The sequence below is a fragment of the Nipponia nippon genome, unplaced genomic scaffold, assembly GCF_047370975.1.
Source record: "Nipponia nippon isolate SJK-2023a ecotype South Korea unplaced genomic scaffold, ASM4737097v1 scaffold_13, whole genome shotgun sequence".
Classification (NCBI taxonomy): domain Eukaryota; kingdom Metazoa; phylum Chordata; class Aves; order Pelecaniformes; family Threskiornithidae; genus Nipponia; species Nipponia nippon.
The window spans coordinates 13,537,467-13,560,479 of record NW_028262324.1 but is presented as its reverse complement, the minus strand read 5'-3'; the positions used below and the strand labels follow the sequence as shown (position 1 = coordinate 13,560,479).

General features: G+C 50.6%; 1 protein-coding gene across 2 annotated transcripts in view; it reads left to right on the top strand.

Moving 5' to 3' along the window:
• The window catches only part of LAMA5 (laminin subunit alpha 5), a 95,677-nt gene that overhangs the window by 32,793 nt on the left and 39,871 nt on the right, over positions 1-23,013 (top strand). For both annotated transcript variants that reach the window (XM_087749789.1, XM_087749788.1), the window contains exons 3-11: positions 8,887-9,004; positions 12,922-13,040; positions 13,291-13,461; positions 13,941-14,038; positions 18,963-19,078; positions 20,006-20,124; positions 20,946-21,036; positions 21,799-21,933; positions 22,405-22,467. In XM_087749789.1, coding sequence (XP_087605915.1) covers positions 8,887-9,004; positions 12,922-13,040; positions 13,291-13,461; positions 13,941-14,038; positions 18,963-19,078; positions 20,006-20,124; positions 20,946-21,036; positions 21,799-21,933; positions 22,405-22,467 — 1,030 coding nt within the window. The remainder of the gene's footprint in view (positions 1-8,886; positions 9,005-12,921; positions 13,041-13,290; positions 13,462-13,940; positions 14,039-18,962; positions 19,079-20,005; positions 20,125-20,945; positions 21,037-21,798; positions 21,934-22,404; positions 22,468-23,013) is intronic.

Here is a 23,013-nt window from a genome sequence, read left to right as displayed (position 1 = left end):
AGTGGTCTGAAAATCTGAAATCCTGACTGTTGCCGTGGCTTATCTCTGAAGCATTAGGAAGTTTTAAGGACATCTTTACAGCCACCACTGTGCTGGGCTTCTGCTGGTGTTTGCAAGAGGATTGAAGCGCCTGGGGAGGGTTGCAGTCCTCGTGGTTGGGGCACCCGCTCCTCTCCATCTTCTATGGCCTCAGCCTGCTCCCGGGCTGGGCTGGCCTTGCAGGCCAGCATTCGTCCCCCTTTATAGGGTGCCCAAGGCTGTCCGGATTGTGGTGGCAGGGGAGTCCACCTAGCCCTTCCCGGAGGGTGTGCTAGTTCAAGTTTGGGCTAAAAGACAAATATTTAAGCATTGTCTCTAAGGTGTTACTTTACACTTCTCCCAGCAACCTAGAAAGTGCAAAGGCCGTCTTAGCCAAGTGCAGGGTATCTCTTAATGCAAAGTGAAAGCCTAGTGTGGGCAAAGTCCTTATCTGTGAGTGACTGAAGCCTCATCCTGAGGAATTCCAGCCATCCCTTTCTGTCCTGACCACGTTTTGCTGTGCTGTGACGCCTCCAGTTACCTACACCCGCCTTGGGCATGTCTGGCTCCAGTAAGTGACACTTGGGTGGCTGTTGGGCAAACACAGAAAGGGCTGGTTCAGTTCAGAAGGGACCCCGCTTGCTGGGGTTTAAGCACAAGCTTGTGTTTGAGCGTGTGCAGGGTTGGTCTGTCAGCATCCCCTGAACGCTGCACGTGGAGCTGCGTGGCACTTGCTGTTTGCAGCTCCAGGCAGGCACAGATTTAATGGGATGCTCCCCAAACCCTGTGTCCTGCCCATACTCCTCCATGCCTCTCTCCTTAGTGTCAGCCAGCTGAACCTGCTGTGTATCAGGCTCTGCTGCTGCCCTGTTGGTGGTCATTTCTAAAACTTGGCTAGCCAAATCTTCAACTCAGCACTCTGCAGGCTTGCCAAGCCACAAGTGGTGGCACCGCTCTGTCCTGGCTTGCGCCAAGTGCCACAGATTTGGTCCCCCAAGGGTTTTTGGCAGGAGACGTGTATGGTGCTGGCTGGGGAGGGACAACTCGCGCAGGAGGATGCTGTGAAGATAAAGCAGTGCTGTGTGTGAAATTAGTGAACGAGCCAAATCCTTCTCAGAAATGGTGTTTAAAGAAAAAATCCTTTGTGGAAAATGCTCTATCAGCTGTTCACCTAAGCCAAGCTGCTTAGAAAAGGAACAGGCACTGTTTAGAAACTAACATCATAAAACATTGGGTTGCTGTTGCTGTTAGTTATGACACTGAGCAGGTTTCATGCTGGCTGTGGTTTCCAGGGGAGTCTTTTCTTTGATCTCTCTCAATAAATTTTTCTCTCAAAACTCAGAGTTTTGAAAACGGGTTGGCGCAAAACTCAGTCCCTTTCCTGTCCCCCGAGTCTCAGCACTCGCCTCTCTCCCCAGCCCTGCAGAGATGTTTGAATAGCTGCAGCTTTCCAGTTCTGTCCTCTCCTCCAGGTATCTCGGGCTTGGGTCTGCACAGGGCTCTGGCTCTCTGGTTCGTGTCCTGGGCCAGGCAGGGGCTGGCTGTCACCTCCCACGGGCTCAGGGAAGCCGGGGCACTGCTGCCCCCAAGCCTCTGCCTTATCCCAGACTTTCTGGAGGAAGATAAGCGCTAACCTGCCTACTGGGGCAGGCAGCTCTGGTTTCTCTCCAAGAGGTGTGGGGCACCCCGAAGGGTTTCTGAGCATGAGTGTCATGAGTTGCAATGGACCTGCAGACGGTGAAAGGGGATGGGTGGTTGTTTCTAAAACTTGGCCATTAAAATCTTGGGACACAAGCATATGGGAACTTCTCATTCAGAACCCTGTAACCCTGCATGAATAATTTGGAAAAATGTCATTTTTAGCAGTGAGGACTTGACACCCAGACATATGAGAACGAGGCAGGAGGTGCTGTGAGCAAAAGAGGTGGCAAGGGGTGTGTTTCGATACACGCCTGCCTTTCAAACAGTAACTTTTGTGCTTTTTTTGTGGGGGTTTGTTTGGTCTCAGGGACTTGAGTATTTTATAAAAAATGACTGGATAAAAAGCCATGCCTACTTGGAGGGGAAGCACCTTTTTTTACTGCCTTGAAGGGCTGAAATAGTTCTTGTGTGTTTGGAAATAAAAGGTAGGCGTATACTTAGCAGCAGCTAAATGTGAGAGGTTTTAATAAAGGATTCTGATGTATGGGCTAGGAAGAAATAAATCTGCTGTAGGACAGCAGAAGCTCAGCAGGGGGACAGTCAGGCTGTTAATGAGTAAATCCATTGCTTCAGTGAGAATAAATGATTACAGGCAAAAGATGCAAAAGGGGCAGATCACTGACCTAGAGAAATTCAAAGCAAGTCAGAAGCTCTCTGGCTTTCTAGGGCTTCTTCACCTTCCACACACTTGTTTGCAGGGATAAAAGGTGCGCGAGGAGGCTTGATTGCGTATTAGCTTTAGCTTCTGCCACTGCTGGGAAGGGCGGATGCGGTGCCAGCGCGGCCGAGTGTTTCCAAGCCTTACGAGTGCTCGCTATGCCCACGGTAGCTGGGCAGCCGCTTGCCTGAACGCTGGTGCCTGGGCTGCGGACGGAGGTGACCTGTGCTCCCGGGGAGCTGCTTTTCCCTGGGGCTGTGGGCAGGTAACCCCATCCAGGCTCTGGCGTCTGCCATGTCTTCCAGGTGGGCTTGTGGCTGCAGCGTTGGACCAAGGCAGTGCCTGGGGGATGGATGGGCTTGGGAGGAAGCAAAAGCATTCTGCACTTCTGAAAGCTTGGGGGGAGGGGGGGGAGAAAACAAAAATAAAAAAAACCCCACTACTTTCCACAGTTGCTCTGCAGCAATGCCTATCTGAAATGGTTCATCTGGGTTTTCTCTGCTTTGGTCTAGGTTTTGGGGATGTCTGGAGCTGCAGTGCAGTGGCTCAGACTGGGGTGCAGCATGCCCCGAAATGCCGTGGGTGCTTGAAGCCCTTTGGGCTGACCGCCGCTCCCGGCTGCACCACGTGTATGCAAGAGGCCTCGTGTGCCCCTTGAGAGCGGGATTTATTGCCTGTGTGCTGCGCCGTTGAGCCACACCTGCTCCCCTGGTCCATCCGATCCTTCCAGGAAATCCCAAGCAGGAATACGGCAGCGCTAGTAATGCTATCCACACGCGCGCTCCACGGGGATATTTAGCAGCGGTTGGGAAGAGATGAACTGCTTTGTTTTTACGTGGTGCTATTTTAATAAGTCAATGCCAAAGGTAATAAATCTGTCCTGCAGAAAATTAGAGAGTGGTTTACTATATAAACTGCTCCTGCGCACTCTGGGGCTGGGAGTAGAGCTGCACATAGCTCCCGGCCAACGTAGCCGGCTCGTACCTTTTTGTCAGAGGACCAAAGAAGGGCCTCTCTTGCTGTTTGTCAAAATGTAGTTGCCAATATTACAACAATGTGAAGATTTATTTTGCTTATTAAATGCTACCGTATGGCTTTGTGGCTCCTTGGAGGAACATCAGGGAGGCTTCACCAAAAATCTCTGACCAAAGAAACACAGGATGTGGCTGGATCCAGCTTGCTGCCTTCTTTCCACATGTGCCTCCCAGAGCTGGAAAATGGAAATTGGTGTCTTGAGGGGAGGGAATAGAGGGGAAAAATGTGCAAGTTTGCCATCGCGTGCTGCTTATGCAGGAGGATAGATGGACGGATGGACAGAGAACGTGCTGCTCCAAAAGCAGCTGAGTTTCTCTTGCCTCTCTGGGTCCTGGTTTTACTCTTCAAATCTTTGCACTGTCACACTGGGCAGTAATCAGAATTATATTTTCATGGGATTTTGGTGCTGGATAAAGCTGCCCACCATCCAAGCCTGCAGAGTGGGTGGGAGATGGAGGAAATGCCCTCATCTCCATCTTCCTCTGCTGGCTCCAGGATTTGCTCCGTCCTTCCAGGCACGGGGGCAGTCACAAGTGATTGTTACTAAGGAAACATGCTTCAAAACCACTAACAGCAACATCAGCTAGATGTAGGGATGTTACTATTTTCAAAGAAAGCTGGTTGCTAATTAAAATACTCCTGTCAGAATTTCCTGGCTGGAAAACCATTTCATGAAATCCCAGGAGATGGTCGGGGGTTGAGTTGTACCTGGCGTGCTTTCAGAGGTGGCGAGAGCAAGGGATCTGCCTGGAGACAAGTGTGTGCACCAAATCTGGTGCTTCACCTCCTTCCTCCATGGAGAAGGGAAAAAAAATGCCTAAGAGGCTGGGAGCATAGAGGTTTTTATTCATCTGACTGATAATAGGAGCTAAATAAAGGCTTTGGAAAAAAACCCAAGCATTTCTTTTGCGATGTTGGTTGGGCAGAACTGTACTGGAACTAAACATGGAATGAAAAGTCTGGCTTTTCTGCCAGCTCTATTTTTAGAGCTACTGCTCCGTCTTTGTATATCTCTTGAGTTTTCTCAGCATATGCACTTGAAGCAGGCAATCTGCCTTTATTTTTTCCGGCAGGCTGTGATATTCTGCAAGATGAGGATGTTGGATGGAGGGACAGGGGACTCACCAGATTTGACAAAAATCTCTCTGAATACCAGGATGCAGGTCTTGTTCCAGGGTTGATTCGCTGCAGTCACAGGCTCCTGAATACTTTCTGTGCTCCATGTAGGAATGACCCTGACCCTTACGTACTGGAGGGGAGTGGGTGTGCAGTGTTGGCTGACTTCTTCGTGTCCCAAAATTGCGGTCATGACTGAAATAAAACTGAGCAGCAGTCTAACGGCACACAGCAGTGCTAATGATGGATTTGGGTATAGAGCAGAGGAATTGTGTTTGGCTTCGAGGGTGGGAGCAGGGTAGGAATATCCGAACTGGGATTCAGCTGAGATACTGCGGCCAATCCAGCAAGAGCGTAGAGGTTCTTGTGCTTACCTGTGAAAAGCAGCAATGAAGGACAAAAAGTTAGTGTGCTAGCCCTGGCCTTGGATATTTAACCCTGTCAGTGGGGGTGGGACTGGCCTTTCAGAGAGCTCCCAGCAAGCATGGACACAGTTCTCCCCAGTGCGCGTTACATCCACAAACCTGCATCTCCCATGACTTAAAATGCACTGAAACCAGCTACATCTTCTTTCAGCTAGCGAGGGCTGGTACGGGTCATGAGCCTGTGTGCTGCCTGACCCTGCCCCTCCCCTGTCTCAGGAGCGCTTACGCCAGGGCTTCCAACCAGCAGCACTGGTTCTTTTTTTGGCTGTTGTTTTCACTTTATAAAGCACTAAGCCCTAGGCTTGGTTTTGCATCAAGTTTCAGGGTTTGTGCAAAAAACAACTCCACAATGCACCAATTTGACTGGATCGTAACCCATGCTCTCCAGAGGCGGGGGACTTCTGAGCGCTAGAGGCGTGCGAGGAGTTTGGACTGAAGGACGCTTAATTAGGAACATTTCTTTCCAGCATGAAACTGGACAGCAAGGAGGACCCACCAGAAATTCTGTGGGATGTACTGGCTATAAACTCATAGCTGGCTGTCTTTGCAAAAAGATAAATGCAGAAGATAGGGATATGCCTCACATTTCTAATTTTGTGTTTGTGGTTGCTGTTCATTCAGAGTATTTCCCCGAAGTGTGAGGACAGAAATGCATACCTTGCTCTTTGAAAGTGCTAAAACAGGTGACCTTTTAAAAAGCATCTTTCCTCCATGGATCTCAAAGCAATTTAGATGTGCCACAAGTAAAGCTACACAGTGCTTCTGTGAAAGTGATCTTTCCTCTGGGTTGAGAGAAGCTCCGAGTGCGTATTGCAGACCTGACCGGGGGGTTTCACTAAGATGCATTAAAGGCAGCTGAGGGGATTGTACATTGTGGCTCCTTTCACTACCAGGTGCTTCCCATCACTTCGAGCTGGGTACCCCAAAGTCAGTCACCAAATTCACTGGTTGAAAATAGAGATTCCTGATGTCAGGGTTAGGGTGACTTATTTGACAGTCATTCTTTCCACCACAGCACGAGGCAGGCACCGGTCTTCTTGCTGTTCTTCAGAGGTTTCACCCCAAAATGCCTCTCCAGCTGAACGGCCGATGCTGCGTCCTGCGCAGCTCCTGCCCACAGCTTGCCTGCAAAGACCGCTGTCTCGAGCTGTCATTTCTTCCTAGTTTCCTTTTATTCCTGCCTATTTCTAGTTTTGTTCCCTTGCTTTTGCTGCTGTCGATTAGTTGTAAGGCTTTATCATGTAGCAGTACAGTCCTGTATCAGAGTCTGTCATTCTGAACAGTGTAGCAAGGCTTTTCCTTGAGGAGCTGCTGGCTGAAGCCTAACAGATGGGGAGATGGTCTGGGTTTGACTTGACACATCTGTCTGCAGCTGCCTGCTGTGTGGTGCTGTGTCCTTCAGCTGTGAGCAGTCGGTAAAGGGGTGATGGCTGTCGTGTTTGTGCAGACACAGCACGTGGGGCTCTGCTCCAGCTCGCGGGCTGTTAGATGTAGGTGCTACAAATACAAAATGATTGTCCCTTTGCAGTCAGTATAAACCCCAGTTTATGGAGGAAAGTAAGGTACTGAGAATGTAAAGACTATTTTCAGAGGCACAGAGTATGTGCATCAGGTGTCTGCTAGAGCCATGGAGGGCTGGTAGCTCTGAGGGCAAACCACAGGGATGGAGTTAGTGGCAGAACAGTCATTCGAACATGTAACCCCAAAGGGTGCTGTTTTGCTTGGGTTTGCAATATTGCTTTGTTTTATCAGTGCTTTGTTTTGTGTTTTGGTGTGAAAAGGCAGGTTATCCCTTTTGCAGCCCGTCAGCTCTCCCAGTGCCTGAGAGCAGAACACTTGCAGGTACACTGGAGCCACAGTGAATTTCGTCTAGGTAAAGGCTATGCCAGATTCCAGCAGGAGCATGAATTTATTCCCTGTAGAATAAAGCTGGAGGAGGATTTACAGAGGAGGGAAGGTGTAACTTCACTGGCTGGTACTCAGCCCTGTTCTCATGCCAAGAGGCAGATGTTAAGCTGTGAGAACTGGTCCTGCAGAGAAAGCAGCTGTGTGAGCTGAACCTCTTGGGCTTCACTAGCAAATAACAGCTCCGCTGAGTGGGTAAGCAGGCAGAAAATGCTGCTCCTCCAAAAAAACCTTGTATGCCTTGTATGCCTTGTATGTCTTGTATGCCTTGACAACTGGCAGGTTGCAGAGGGGAATTAAGGCAGCATTTAGGTCTGTTCTTCTTCAGTTTTTAGCAACACGAAAAGGATGCCCCTTTCCTCCTTGGTTGGCCTTACAAGTCTTTTGGCAGCAGGGAACGGTGTTGGGTGACCACTTTGATTTCTTCGTTCTGGATGGCACCAGTCCTTACCAGTGCAAACCCTGAGAGTGGTGACAAATCCCACCCTCCTGCCCATTCACAGCTGCAGAATGGCCTCTGACTGACTGTGCCTCAGGATCCTGCCGCTTTCCCAGCTGGATCTAATTCACTCTTCCCTCAGCATCTCTCTCGAGCCCCCTTAGCCTACACCCAGGCGTAAGTTCAGGTGCCACCAGCCTGCGGTGGGAACCAGAGAAATCCCTGATAAGCAGAGGAGAGGCTGCCTCGGAGCCGGAGGAGCGTCCGGCAGAAGCCTGAGGAAGTTTTGTCTGTGTGTCCTGCTGAGGAGGAGGCTGAGCTGGTGCCAGTCCACAGGGCTTCACCCGTTCTCTTGCTCCATACCCACACAACAGCGCTCAGACCACCTCGTCTGAATGACTGTAGCAAGACGTGTACTTTATGGATGACTCGGTAGATTTAAATGCCTCTTCGTGGTCTCTTTTTCCCCTTAAAAAGTCTCCTGTTGATTGTCAGAGCTATTTTGGAGGCATGTTATTATTAATAGTCACCCTCTGGCCTGATGGCATGTGTGGCTGGGGCAGGCTGCTGTTCTGGCCCTCCTGCAGCTGGTTATGGCTGGGGCGGGCGGGCACGGAGCCGTCCCTTTCCTCCCTTTGTAGAAGTGTCCCTCTGGGTACCTGTTAGTCTTTGGGGGATGTATGCTCTGACAGCAGCAGCTTTGTATGAGGAGGGACTCCTGAGCTATAAATCTCTGCTTTTCAAGCACTAAACTCCCTTTTCGGTTGTTTTTGACATTAGGAATTTTCTCTGATAAGAGAACTTTATTTGCCGTTAAATATCACTTTGTGACAGAATGATGGAGTGCGGATTCTTGGAGCGAGCCTGTGCCAGCCAGGGAAGGGAAATTCTGCTGGGGCTTTTGTTTCTCTCTAGCACTGACATTTTAGCTCTTTAAAAGAGTATGTTTGTTCTATTCTTGGTAAGGGTGTGTGTGCACACATTGGTGATCAGACAAACGGGAGCAGCCCAGTGTTAGAGCTGGGTCTCCTGCCTCCCCTCCCTGCGGCACCTGGGGAAGAGAAGCTGTGCTGGTGCTCACAACGCAGGTCGCGTGGGTGAAGCAGGGCTGTCATGTAGAGAGCCTTTAAAAAACAAACAAAAAAAAAGGATTTTGTGGTATTGTGTGCAAGGTGCGATTGGATATTTCTGGGCTGACAGTCCAGGGTGTCACCTGTTACCCCAAGAACAGCCCAAAAGCGGAGTCCCCCAGAACAGCTTTGTAGCTGGTTTACAGTGCTGCCTGCTCCGGTCAAGGCTAAGTTGAAGGTGTCGCCCAGCCCAACCTCCCGAGTACAGCCTGTAGCCACAAAGTCTGTGTTATGTTTGCATTCAGTCTGGTGGGAGCTGAGCTCCCTAATCTGGCTCTCGCCAGCAGCCGTGCTGTATCACGATCCTTTTAGATACGGATGATTTTGCTCCACAGGCTGCTTGTGGGCAGCAGGATCTGCAAAGTGCCAGCTCGTTTATTCAGCTTGGATCCCACTAAGCTTTCCCTGGTTTTCATGATGCCTTGAGCAGCCAACTAACTCTGTGTTCCTTTCTTTCAGCTCTTCCATGTGGCATATGTCCTGATCAAATTTGCCAATTCCCCTCGTCCTGACCTCTGGGTGCTGGAGCGATCTACTGACTTTGGCCTTACCTACGAGCCCTGGCAGTATTTTGCCTGTAAGTATGCCAGTGTTAGAAGAGAGCTGCAGCTTAGCGCTAGGTAGTGAGGCCACAGTGAAGGCAGCTCTTTGTGCGAGTACTGGGCCGGGTTTGGAGTTGTTTCTGTGTCATTGCTGCAATGTGGTACGTGTCCTCTCTCTCTTCTGCCCAATAAGGCTGCAAGAGTTGAAGCTCAGATCAGAGCACCTGGGTGAAGTTGTGGTGCTCCTCAGGGCAGGAGAACTTTTTTGCTCTCTGGGGACTAAATTTATTTTTTAAAGTGTTATCATTGGTGCCCACCCACTATGTGGATGCCAAAGTTGGCACCAGTGTCAATAGTTGGGCATTGCTGATCTAGGTCTGGAACATGAGATTTCCTATCATCTCCTCCCTGCCCTCCTCTCTCTGTCTGTCTGCCCCAAACCGTATCCAAACTGGTGTTTTTCAGCTCCTCCAGAAGCAAACTAGCGGCTCGCTTCCAAGTGGCTGCTGTAACAGAAAAGTCTGGAGGCAGAAAACAGTCCCCTTGCGCTCCTCAGAACTGGAGATGGGATGCAGCCTGCGCAGGGCAGGGAACCGCTGTCCTGCTGCTGTGCAAGGTGGGATCAGAGAAAGGCAGCTGGAACGGATGGCTGCAGAGATCCAGGCTGTGCATTTGACTTCCCTATTCTCTGATTAAAACTGGATCCCTTTAGAAACAGCTGGTTCTACAAAACTCTTCTCCCAAAGGGTCTATGGGGTAGCCGGATGCTGAGGAACTTGTTAACCACCAGCCCCTCCCAGAAGCAGCAACAGTAATTGGGAGAAGATGTGAGTTAAGATCTGGAGCTTAAAATCTGGCAAGGAGGGCCCTCGGAGCACTCCGAGGCTTTGCCCTGGGCTGCCCCTAAAGGCTTCTATTTCTGGCTTACCTGTCAGCCCGTGCTTTAGCTTTGCTGACCTTTTCTTGTGCAGGAAAGAGCTGCAGCCATTTTACCTGGTGTGTTGCCTTAGCATGGTAGCTCTTCTCCAGTGCGGATGTTTTCCCTTCTGCTGTGTGATAGTGGGGAATTACTGCTGTCAAACTGTTTTTTTTTTTAATCTCTGAGAATTTCCCTTCCAGCTCTGAAGCCTCTCTTGGGGCCCGTTATGGTCACATTATTGCACGGTCTGGGGCTGAGCGGGGAGCTCTTGTCCCACTTGCTTGTTCCTGCGTGTAGCGGCAACGCTGCAATGTCTGGAGTCCTCTTCCCTCCCGCACCATCAGGCCCTGTCTAAGCCATCCCCTCAAGTAGCGACATGCAGTGATACAGCCCAGTGGAAAATTCCCATGGAAATACAGAAGTGGCTGCTCCAAAACCTGCCAGATTTGCTAGCACAAGAAGTCCTTTGCGGAGGTTTATTTTTGGCACGGGGAATTCTGTAGGTGGTCTAATAAAAACACTGGTCAGTTCAGTACGAGGGTTAAAAGCAGCCAGCAGAAATGTAAGCATTCTCCAGAGACGCCAGCGAGCCTTGCTATGGGTGATACCGTCCCCGCCGGCTCAGCGCTGCCCCTTGAGCCCCGCTCGTGGTGGGAGGTGGTCAGTTCCCCGGGCTGCCCCATGACCCTGGCCAGGCTGCTGAAGTGCTTTTGGGCTCAGCTCTGTGGGAGGAGGGAAGAAATGACTGTGGTGGAAAGCATCTGTTGGTGCAGCTGATGGGCTCTCTCGGGGAGAAGGGGCTGGAGGGACCATGGCAATGCGAATCCTCCGTGCATCGTGGCGGGGAGGCACCGTGCTTTCCTTGGCCACCAAAGGAGAAGCAGGAGCGCTGGGGAGAGATTTATGGTGGTGTTTATCCACACAAAGGGTTCCCCACGCGGCGTTTCAAATGGGGACAGGACATGAAAGATGCCTGGTCCCAGCTGTCCGTCCAGGCCCGCAGAGCCTTGCCTGCCCCAGCTCAGCGTGTTGTGCAGGATTAGCCTGTTTTGTCTCGCTTTGCTGGGCAGTGGCACTGCGGAGGGGAAGGCAGCCATAGCGCAGGGTGAGGCTTCGTCCTTTTCTCCTCTGAGGGTAAGCTTCTCCAGTCTGCAGTTTCCTTAAAGCATTGCTGTGGCTTAAGGCTGATGGATTACTCTGGTTTAGCTCAGAGATAGAGTGCCTGGCTTCTGGCTCACGTGGTTGTGTAGATTTGCAATAACTGGAGGAATTTTTTGGTTTTCCCGAGTAGCTGCTCTTGCTGAGCATCCTGTCTCCAGGCCCAGCCATGGCAGTGCTCTGGAAATCAATCATCTCAAGCCAGTGGTGACAGGCTCCTCGCCTTGGGCTTCAGAATAAATTGCCTTTAAAAAAGCACCTGGTAAAGCAAAGCTTGGTGGCCAGAGACCTGATGTTAAATGTTTCCGCACCACCTTCCTGTGGATGCAACTGAGCTCCTGCTGTTGCCAAAACAGTGTTTCATGGAGCGAGGCCACGTTGCTGGAGATGAGGTGTGGGTGGGTGCAAGCCAGAGGTGAAGGCAGGGGAGGCAGAAGCTCTCTGTGCTCCCTCCTGCTCCGTGCTCCCTCCTGCCTGGCTTATCCTACCAGTGCAGCACGTGGAGTGAGGGGTAAGCCTCCTGGAGGCACATTGCAACAGATTTTGGAGGGTTATTCCCATGAACTAGGCTAATGTTTCCCCATCAGCTCCCTGCCTGAGCTGAGCAGCACTGGCAGGAGCAGCAGGTTGTGTTGGCTGCCTTTTCCTCCCTCTGCTCCTCATGGAAACGCCCTCAGGAGCGCTGCAGCGACGTGTGCTTCAGCACGCGCTGCTGAGAGCTCCTGGCGCAGGTGAAGCGGGAGTGGGAAGGAGCAGCAGCGTTTGTCCCAGGCTCTTCCCCGGGGGAACAGCCCCAGAGAGCGGCCTGAGAGTGGCACTGTGTAGGTTTTTGCGTGAGTAGATGTGGGTGCTCGCCACCCTGCACAATCAGGTCCTGAAACGCCCAGCACATTCACTGTGGTTTGGCTGGCTCTGCCGGCACAGGGATGTCAGACATCCTGGGGACGAGGGTGCTGGACTGGCAGGAGCGGCTGTGCAGGGAAGCCAGGGCGCTCCTGCAGCTGCAAGGAGACTCTTGGCATGCAGTGTCCCCAGAGCAGGTTGCAGGGCCAGCAGTGTGACTGCCTGGCTGTGCCTGTCCCCTGGCTTTAGTCAGCCTTGCATTGCCACTTAGTGGCCGGAGCCCTCGATTGCTGTCCCCAAGGGGCCGTTCTGGGCAGCTTCAGCATTTCTGTTCTGTGGCGTTGGTTTAAGAGCGATTGCAGAGTTCAGAAGAAGGTGAGAGGAGATGTCCTGCAGGCAATCACTCTGCTTCTCCCAACCACCGCAAGCCCCTTCCCCACACCTGCATGTCCACCCTGCCTGATGGGAGGTGGCACAGCGGTGGCTGGGGTTTGTGGTTGCTCCCATTGTGTGGTTCTGGGCCGGCTCACTCTTTGGGAATTACCCAGGAAGTTAAGGAGCCATGTGAACGGGATGGTACAAGCTCCTACAACAGGAGCTCTAGCAGCAGATAGTCCTTCTTCAGTTCAGCAGAAGCAGTGTACCAAATCCAGTGCCAGCAAGGCAACAAATTCAAACAGGGTTAGAGCTCAAGCTGGTTAAACTGTGAGCTTAATGCCAAAATTAAGGGGTGGGTTTCTCTGCAGGTGGTTGCAGTAGGTACGATGGCCGTTCTTACTTCCCTCATTTACTGCAATGAGGTGATTTGGGGGATTTTCTGACCATGCCTATTACTCTATAGCGACTCTCTTCCTCAGTGGAGTACCTGTATGTTAGCAATGACAGAGTTAATGATACAAAGCAATCTATATGTAGTAAATGCTTAACAAAGAGTATACACCCTTCTTTCCTGTTGGGCGGTGTGGGAAAACCGATACAGGGCTCTGAATTGTTCCTTTTCTCTTACTGCTCTTATCTCTGGTTGATGAACAGCTTCCAAGAGGGACTGCATTGAGAAGTTTGGACTGCAAACCGTGGATCGCATCACCAAGGACGACCACGCCATCTGCACTACTGAATACTCCCGGATCGTGCCTTTAGAAAATGGGGAGGTGAGCAGTTGCACGTTCTCATCCCCTGGAGTTTCCAGGGTTTCTCAGTGAGTGTAGGTACTCTTACTAATTGGTTCCCTCTTGCCTTATGGATGCCACTTAAACTACTCAGTTAAACCAAATGAGACTGGCAGGGAACTGATTCAGTTGTCTTGAAGGGAGGTAAAGATTGGGTTCAGCTGAGGGAGAGATTAATTTCCTCCCACCTCACAGGATTACACAGATTTGTTTTCCCTCCTTGCATTCACAGATTGTTGTCTCTCTGGTAAATGGGCGCCCAGGAGCCATGAACTTCTCCTACTCTCCTCTGCTGCGGAATTTCACAAAAGCCACCAACATCAGACTGCGCTTCCTACAGACAAACACTCTGCTCGGGCACCTGATGGGCAAAGCTTTAAGAGACCCTACGGTGACAAGGAGGGTAAGGCAGGCCTTGATACCTCTTGCTAATGAGGTGGAAATGTTTGAGGGCTGTGCATGCCACCTCTGGGGAGAAGACATCCCTGGATGTTGCCTGTGGGGATTTTTTCCTCTCTGTCCTTGTGCTCCCTAAGCTGAAGGTGTCTGCAGCAGATGCCACTGCTGCTGTGGCTGGAGCTGGAGGCTGCTTGGGAAGAACTGTGCTTAGTAGCAACAACGTGAAACTGGGAAACACCTCTTGGTGTCACATGTGGCTTTCTGGCTGTGCTGGGAGACCCGACTTGTAGCTAATGGGCTCTGTTAGTGGTAGTGGGTCTTAGCATAGGCAGATATTGCAGCCTACAAGGTCCAGCTTGTCATTCTAAGGGAAACACCCCGACACACCATTTTACTGGATAAAGTCCTGCTGAATCCTGAGTAGGGCAGTCATGAAACTTATTCATAAAGATATTAATGGTCAACTTTTCTTGTGCTCCCCAGTATTACTACAGCATCAAAGATATCAGCATTGGAGGGCGCTGTGTCTGCCATGGCCATGCAGATGTCTGTGATGCCAAAGACCCTAATGACCCTTACAGGTACGTTTTTTTCATTTTTCTTGAACTCGTAGTAGTGCCAGCACTATTGCTTGTGGCTCTGCCCTGAGAATGAGTCAGAAACTGGTCCAGTCAAAGTAGCAAAAATTAAACGTTCTGGCAGGCTGTTTTCCAGCCAGATAGGCTCCCTGCTCTGGTTTCCCTGCCCACAGTTTTGCCACCCCCATGGGAGCACAGTGCTGGAATGGGAGGGTAGGTGTGCAAAGCCGATACTGTTGAACATGGAGGTTTCTCGTCAAAGCCCAGGGTTGGTTTCTGAACTTGTTCAGAGAAGTCTCTTGCTTCCCAGGTGGCTTCTTACGAATTGGGGCAGTGCTCTCGTAAACAGATGGTCTCCCAAGAAACCAGACTCCACCGTCCAGTTCTACTCATAAGAACCATAGATTGGTTATGTACATAGCTGCGTGTAGCTAAACAACCACTCTCTCCAAAAGAACATGCCAAGCCGTTACGTTTTGGCTCACGGGACTCTTCCCATCCGCCTTGGCAACTTGAAATGCCAAAGAGCTGCTTCAGACCATGAAAGTGTTGCTTCTTAGCCATCTGTTTGCAGCCTGAACGTTGCCTTTATGAAAGGGATGGGTAGATTCAGCTGGATGAGGGAAGCTTATATTTCTTTCTCATCAGGATCATGTAGAGCTTTTGGATCTTCTAAAATAAAATTCCAGTGAGTCCCAGCCAAGGTTAAAAGCTGCTAAGTGTTAAAACAAAGATGTATTGAAAAGCAAGTCTGCATTAGTGTGCCTAGCTCTCTGACAAAGAGAAGTTCATAAATATTTGAATGTACAGTTCCTTGGTTTTGTTTTAGACTTTGGTGTTGCTGGATGCATAGCACACCCATGTACCAGGGCAAAAGGGCTTCACGGTGCAAAGTGATTCTTTAACATAGAAACACCCTGGCATTTCTTGGGTATATCGATGGCTTGGGGCTCTCCGGGAAGGGAGGGAAAATTGAGGGAGAAGACATGTGTTGGGATCCTTGTTCAATGCCACTTCTGTTGATGACTGTCTCTGCCTCACAGAATTCCCCTCCTCCACTCTCACTTGGATGCATTTGGCATCTTCGCTCTTGGCCCCAAACTGTGCTCTAATGTTGCAGCACATGTTCATAAGCAGCTGTTGCATTTCACCAAGAGCAGATCGCGCTTGCCTGGAGGAGAAAACATTTCCTACTTGAGTGCTTTGTACAGTCAGCACGTAACATCTGTAAAGCCCTTTGGGATGCATCAGGACAAAGATGCTGGTAAATAGAAGAACTTCTCATGGCATTGTTGTACCCTGTTAGCAAGCCCAGGAGCATGCAGAAGTCAGCAGAAATATGATACTTTCAGTTGAGAATATGAGTAATCAGTGAAACGCTGCCATTCTCCAAGGCTCCAGCAGCAGCTGTGTCCAGCCTTCCCGCTGAAGCGGGCACTGCTGGGCAGGCATCCCACCCCTCCTGCCCTGATGTAGCACAGAGCCAGCACGGTGATACCTGCCGTAGCGCTGCATGACGAGAGGCATCGCAGAGGCAGGTGGGGCTCAGACACACTGTCCCTTCGTGTCATGGGCCCCAGCTGTCAGAAACATATCCTTCCTTCAGAAATCTGCGTGACCCGTCTGAGCAGGAGGTGCATCCCTCTGCACGTCCTGCCTCTTCAGATGCTGCTGTGTGACAGCAACAGGGCAGGGAAATGCAAACGGAGGGAGACAAGGAATGTGAATTGGCCTAACCCTATTAAAAGTCCCAGTTATGTCTCAGCCTGTCCGGGAGGTCTCTGCTTCTCATTTTAACTTCTTTCTTCTGCACATGCCTGTGTTTCTTGTGCCTGTTGCCCAGAAAGGCAGGATGAGCACTTCTGGTAGAGGTGAGGTGAGCTAGAAACCTTGGCAAAGACTTTAGGACGTGATGGAGCATGTTCATGAGCTGACTTCCTGGCCATTATAAATGATAATGTTTATCCAGCCTTGGAAAGTTTCTCTGAAGTGCCAAGTTACGAAGGCTGCACATCCAGCTGTGTTAAGTTGGCAGCACATCTGGTCCCCGTGTGAGTGTGTATGTGCAAGGGCCTACAGTGTGTGGGCAGATACAGCCTCCTCAAGGGTCCTTGCACTTCTTACAACTGTCTCTCTTTGCCCCAAGATCGAATGGGCTGAATTAAGCAGAGGGAAAGAAAGTTCTCCTGGTTAAAGGTGAACACCAGCAAGATCAGGCACAAACCTTTCTCCTGGCAAACCCCGTGAGCAGTGGGATAAGCATCAGCGGGGACCTGGCACGTTGGAGACGGAGAGCCCAGACAGTAATCGTGTGTTAACTTGGGGCTGCTGTTGATGTGAGCTCAGGAGAACCCTGCAAGTGCTCTGCATCTGTCTGATGAGAGCAACTCTTTCCATGGGTTCACTGCCCCATCACGGATGCCACAAGCAAGAGAGGAGACAACCGGAGAGTCCAGCTGCTGCTTCTGTGCCTGATGCTGAAGGTAACCAGCAAGACAACAGCAGCCCGGCTGGTCAGAAGCAGATCTGCAGGAGGAGATCAAGGATGCTTCCCCGCTGCTGGATCCGGAACGCTAGCTTGCTCTTCCCCATTTTGGAAGGGAAAGCACCATCTGTGCTGGTAGACGTGTGCCGTCTGTGAGTCCCTTTTGCAGGTGGTTTTCCCTCAGTACAGTCAGAAGCAGTTGGAGGAAGGGGCTTTTTTTTCTTGATTGCGCTACTCAGATGTCCCGGCCAAATCCAGCTGCTGTAGCGCTTGTGTGCCGCTCTCAGCTCTGACACAGCTGCTTGCTGGAAACTGTTTATAGTCTCTGTTATTGAGCATCAATTCCAGTGGGAAGACTGTGGGTTTATTTTTTACGGCAGGATGACCAGGAAATATGTGCTATGTGAACACAGCTGCTCCCTCTTCTTCCTTGTATATATTCAATCAGTGAAATATTGTAGCTTATCCACATTTGTCCATGATTCATTAGCAGCACAGACTTGGCACAAGGTGTGGTAAAGCTGCCGTGATAGATGAGCTCTCTGAGAGGTTGTTGCTAACTCTGGACAGCAGAGACTAAATAAATAGCTCCTTCTCCATCTGAAATGTGCATCTTTACTTATTGAGTGCCATCTTTTTGCATTCTGGGAGCTGAACCAGTGGTTTTCAAACGTCTTGAACATTAAAGAGCTGGGGTGTGTGGCTGGAGCCACGTCCTCCAGCCAGGGAGATAAACACTGCTCAGCAGGTTTGTAACTTCCCTGACTCAGTGACCAGCTTTCTCCACACATATGTATATGGACGTTAATCTTGATCTCCAGCTGCTGCCATGGAAAAAAAACATAAAAATTTGTTTCCTTGGAAGTGCTAAGTGGTAGTCAGCCAGGTGAGAAGTCTGCAGGCAGTTTCATTTCAGAGGCACAGCCAAGGTTTGCCTCTCATTGAGTCTCCCCCTTGGGTCTCCAAAACACGGGGAGAACAAAGTTCCTGGTGAATATGTCAGGGCTCATTTCTGCCACTTGAGCTCCAGCCAACCTCTCAGGAGCTCGGGTTCATGCCTGGGCTCTGCCAGCCACAGCCCAGCCTGTGAATGTGGGTAGGGACGGGGCATCATGAGCGCTCAAAGAGCTGACTGCGGCCAAGCGCTTCATGGCATCTGCAAGGGAAGGACTGGGAGCAGGGCCAGGAACCTCCTGCTGCTCAGCCCCCCTGGCTGAAGCAAACATGCTGAGTGTGGATCCTGCCTACATTTCCCCAAACTTTCAGATCATCCCATATTTCATTAAAATGAGTTCACTTGTCCCATGCTGCTGCCTCTGTCTGGCTATTCACTATACATACACTTGCAGGTCTGACATCTTAAAAATAGATGTAGGTGGAAACCGTGACGCTCAGCTCACTGCAGCCATGCAAGAGTGTGTCTGCACCGCTGCATTTCACCCAGAATGACTGCTCCATTTGCTTTTAATGTCTTAAAAAATTACATTTATTTTTAAACACTGGTTTTGAATGGAAAAGCATTGGAGGAGGGAGAGATGGGAGTGGCAGACCGGCCCTGAGGGGAAATGAGTAATTGCACAGATAAAAGCTGGAACATGCTGTATTATCCATAAGTCTAATACAACAGAAAGCGTTTGTGTTGGATGGGAATCGCCTTCTGCTAAGTGGAAGTTTTGGAGATGATGTCACTGATGTTAATGAATCACCGTTGCAGTCGAGTAGGGACGAGATCCGTCAGTCGACCGTCGAGATTTCTTGCCTGGCGCCTCCGGAGCCGCCTGTTTACCCAGCACAGCCCTGCCTGTGCCGGCTGAGAAAAGCAGGAGGCGCATTTCACAGGGAGCATGGGGCCAGCATCGGCTAAAAGACTTAATTCAAATTTCATGGCCATCCTCTCTGCAAGCGCAGGTATACTTGGAGGAGCAGGTGGGACCCATGTTGCCCCATCCCTCTCCTGCTCTGGGCTATCATTTATTCCTTTCACGCTGCCCCTGCACAGTGGTGGGGACACCTTTGTGTCCCTGCACCACGCAGCTCCCTCTCAAGTAATTTACTTCAGCTCGGGTTTCTACCACTGCCACCCCCAACTGTTTCACATTTTATTGTCTGTAGAGCTGGCTAGGCAGTGGCACGCTGATTTTTATCTAATCCTTGTCTCCCTGTGAAGAAAAGAGGAGTGATGGTGGAGGAGAAGAAAGGGAGAGAATGGCACTGGAAGAACAAAGTTTGGTGTTTGGCTCAGAAAAAAAAAATAATCAGCAATTCAAAGGTTAAAAAAGCCTTAGAAGCCTCTTTTCCAGATTATTTGGATTAACAAACGTCACTCATTTGCCTATGTGACTAGCGATAGTTATGCATAGCAGGGTTATGCGGCGGCTCCCCATCCCACACATCCCCGTCGTTGCCCCAGACTTGGCTGAACCTCATTCCTCTCCCTTGCAGGCTGCAGTGTGACTGCCAGCACAACACCTGCGGCGGGTCCTGTGATCGCTGCTGCCCTGGCTTCAATCAGTTCCCATGGAAGCCCGCCACTGCTGACAGCGCAAACGAATGCCAGCGTAAGTTGGAGTTGGGTTTTTCCTTCCTTTTCCAACTGTTTTGCAAAGCACAGATTGACCACATTTCACCAGTCCCTTGCCATTCTGGTGCAGAGAAGCCATGCACCCAAATGGTTGGTTTTATGGTGTGTAGCACTGGGTGAAGTGGAGATCACTGGCACTGCAAAGAGGACAGTTTGCACAGTGGTTAATTGTGCTCAGTCGAGGCTCGCACAGGGAGGCCCACTAGGTCTGTATGGGACTTTGATTGTGCTTACGTTCCAGTTCCTTCTCTGTGTCCAAGGGTTCACGCAGGCAAGTCTCGTTGCTCAATTCTGTCTCCAAGATGAATTACATTTGGATGTGTTTACATACAGAACATCTTTATTTGTCTAGAGAAACCTTTTGGTACATGCCGACAGTGGAATTTATGCTGCACTGGGAACACAGAGCATGGAGCATAGCTACATCACACAATCTCTTATAAATGCAGGGTGGCAAAGGACAGTTGGATCTTAATCCTGTGCGTTTATAAAGAGCACCCTCACTGTGTGCTGAACTCTACAGCTCACCTCCATCCCAGATGGGATAAGAGGCGAGAACATTGCCCTCTAAACCAGACTACTTGAGGCCCCAAAGTTGGGTAATTTCTCTTTCTCGTCTCTACTTGCCTGCACATATTTTACTTCTGATTTTGTGCCTGCTGCGTTTTTTTAGTTGCAGACTAGACTTTGTGAGAGAGTTGCTGCTTCCGCGCTTTTGAATTGGAAGACTTCTGGGAGCTTGGGTGATCGTGTAATCCCCCAGATGCATTCGAGCAACTTTCCTCATTGAAATGTAACCCATCCAATGTCAAACCCACGAGGAAGAGTTCATCTTGAGATCCAGCTGGTGACTGAAGGACCTCTGTGGGCTTGCGGCTTAGCTAACGTGTCTTTGTATTTTCAGCTTGCAATTGCAACGGCCATGCCTACGACTGCTACTATGACCCAGAGGTGGATCGCCACAAAGCCAGCAAAAGTCACGAAGACAAGTTTGAAGGGGGAGGTGTTTGCATTGACTGTCAGGTAGGCCTGAAGGGCTCTCGTGGAAAAGCCTGTTGCAGATTCTTGTGTTTGTTTCTGCTGTCACCCTGGAGTTCAGCCTTGCTGGCAGCTCTGCCAACCCCATCACACGCCCTCTGTTATCTTAATTAGGTCTCTCCCTGGAAAGTTAGTCTCTTTGCCATAGCTTAAAGGAGTGTGCAGTAGTAATGAAAACAGCACTTGGGTTCCTAGCTGTCCCCTGGGTAGTACCATTACCTTTCTGATGCTTTAGGGTTAGGTCTGCTGAGGCACTGTGCATTGGGAGCGACAAGTTGGCGCTGAGCACGTTGGAAGGTCCCTGCCTAGTTTGCAGTGTTCAGGTGCTGTCATCTCTCTGGATCTCTCTCTGACCACCAAAATGCCAATCTCCTTAGCCTCTGAACTTCCCAATGGAAGTGGGAAAGCAGCTCTTCCACTCCCAAGGTGACTGTGAGCTGGTTAATTCATGCAGTGGTATGAAACTGGAGTGACTTTTAGCTGTGCTTTATTGCTGGGAGGAAACAGATTACTCCCATCCTAGCACAAAGTGGTCAGGACATTTTACCATCTGAAGCAAGTGAAATGGGCTTGGCGTCAGATATGAACCTGAAACTCTGACTGGGCTTATGGGAGGATACACAGTTTGCAGGAAACGCTTTGTTTTCAAATCAGTGTACGTGGAATTTTGAGCAGATTTAGGTCTTCTGTGTGCTGACACTTCTGAGTTGCTCCCTCTGGACCCTGAAGCTGTTAGTAAACCTGGCAGATGAACATGAATCCTGCGGGCAGAGGAACTGATGCCCCTCTAACCCACTGTTTTTCAGCATCACACCACTGGCATTAACTGCGAGAGGTGCATCCCAGGATACTACCGGTCCCCTGACCACCCGATCGACTCTCCATACATTTGCTACCGTGAGTGTAATTTCCTCTGCAGGCTGTAGATGCCTGCTTGGGCTTAATGACGCTGGGGAAGGCGGTCTGAAGGATGGGGCTGAGAGATTTTTCTGGTGTAGGCAGTCCAGCACCATAAGAGATGTGGCAATGTGGGGTGTTCCTGCTACAGCTGGCATTGCCCATGGAAATGTATGTGTGCATACAGCCATCTGTACATGCAGACAGTATGTGTGTCTGCAGCATCCGTGAAATCAGAAGTGGTGGCATGTTCTAAGGCTGGAATGAGCTAAAAATGTGTTGTTACCCCTGCTGTTGCCTGCAGGACAATCCAGTCGTAGCTGTCATCTCTCTGCCCTTTCAGCTGCCACTTGCAGACCATTGCTTTCCATGCCCTAAGACAGGGATTTCTAGGCAGCAGTGGATGTTATCCATCTTGCTGGGGAGCCCAGCTCATTCTGGTAGCTGTGACACATCAGCTGTTCTGCACTGCGTCCTCATGGCAGTGTGCCACCACCACCTCTCTGGGGAAATTGGGGTCTCCTGGAGAAGCAAGTTGGGGCTGTGCTGCTTTACTTGGGACCCTGCACAGTGGGAGCAGTTCCTCTAAGCCAGACCCCTTCTGAAGAGGCAAAATCGCACTTTTTATTTTTGGAGAGAATTTACAGCAGATGGCGGGGTCTCTTATAGAGGCTCTACGTTGTAGTAATGCTTCTGTGGTGCTCATGGCTGGCCAAGGGTCCCAGCTTGTGACAACCACTGCCGACTTGTCCCTCTCTGCAGGCTGTAACTGTGAGTCTGACTTCACCGACGGCACCTGCGAGGACCTCACTGGCCGCTGTTATTGCAAGCCCAATTACACTGGGGAGCACTGCGATGCCTGTGCTGAGGGATACCTCAACTTCCCCCACTGCTACCGTAAGTGGGGGGTGCGGGGCCATGGGGTGGCCCGGTCTGGGGCCCCACAGACCCAGCGGGTGCAGGAAGGGCCAACAGCTCCAGTTGGGGCTGCTCTCCAGGTGCCTTTTCCCTGTGCCACATGGCACTCCTGTCCCAGGAGGAGTTGCTGCAGGTGGGAACAAGCCTGCGTTTGGCTTTGGTGGAAGCTGGACCAGAGCTGAGCTGGGCTGAACCTGGCTCTCTGGAGTCAACGGGAGCTTCCCATTTAGCTGGAGTCTCATCTCTCGCTTTCTGTGAAAGACATGTTTCCAGAGCCCAGGTTAAAAACGGTTGTAATGGATCTTTGTTGAGTGGGATATCTGCACTTTTTTCTGTATTCCACGTTTTCATTCAGCCTGTTCAGCTTTGGGACTGTCAGCCCATTGATGTCCTGACAGGATTTCTTTGACCGTGTGTGATGACCAGTGCAATGTCTCTTTCTCTTTGTAGCTGTTCCAGCTTTTGCTCACAACGACACTGGAGAACAAGTGCTCCCCGCGGGACAGATAATAAGTAAGCAGTGCAATTTTCCTTGCTGCTTTGGTAATCACCATGCTATTGTTGCTGTTGTATCTCACCACCCAATGCAAGATCAGGTCTTCAGCTTACTGGGCACATAAGTGGTTCTGAGAGAGGAGGCAGCTGAAGGGTGGGGGAAAGGAAGTTTTATGATCTCCTTTTTATAGCCAGGGAAAGTCTAGCCTAGAGTGACGGTGTGATTGCATGCTTTTTTTCTGGGGCCCAGGCCATGTGGGTACATCCCTTCTGGCCTCCCTTTAAGGAACCCCCCCAAGACCACAGAGGGGCTTTGGCTGAGCTGGAACCCAAGCTGAGTTCTCCCAGATCTCGGCCTCTGGGTTTAGATACAAACCTGTCCTCCTGCCACACCTGCATGCCCTGCGTTTTCCATGTGGTGGGCAGTACAGTGGGTCCGCGCCGATGGCCCCCTCTGCCCGAAGCTGCGGGTAGCACGGCTGCGGGTGCCTGAGAAGCGTGCGCAGGCGGCCGCTCGCTCCATGTCGCTTTCTCTGTTAATTTGAAAGCCCACCTGTGCCCTCA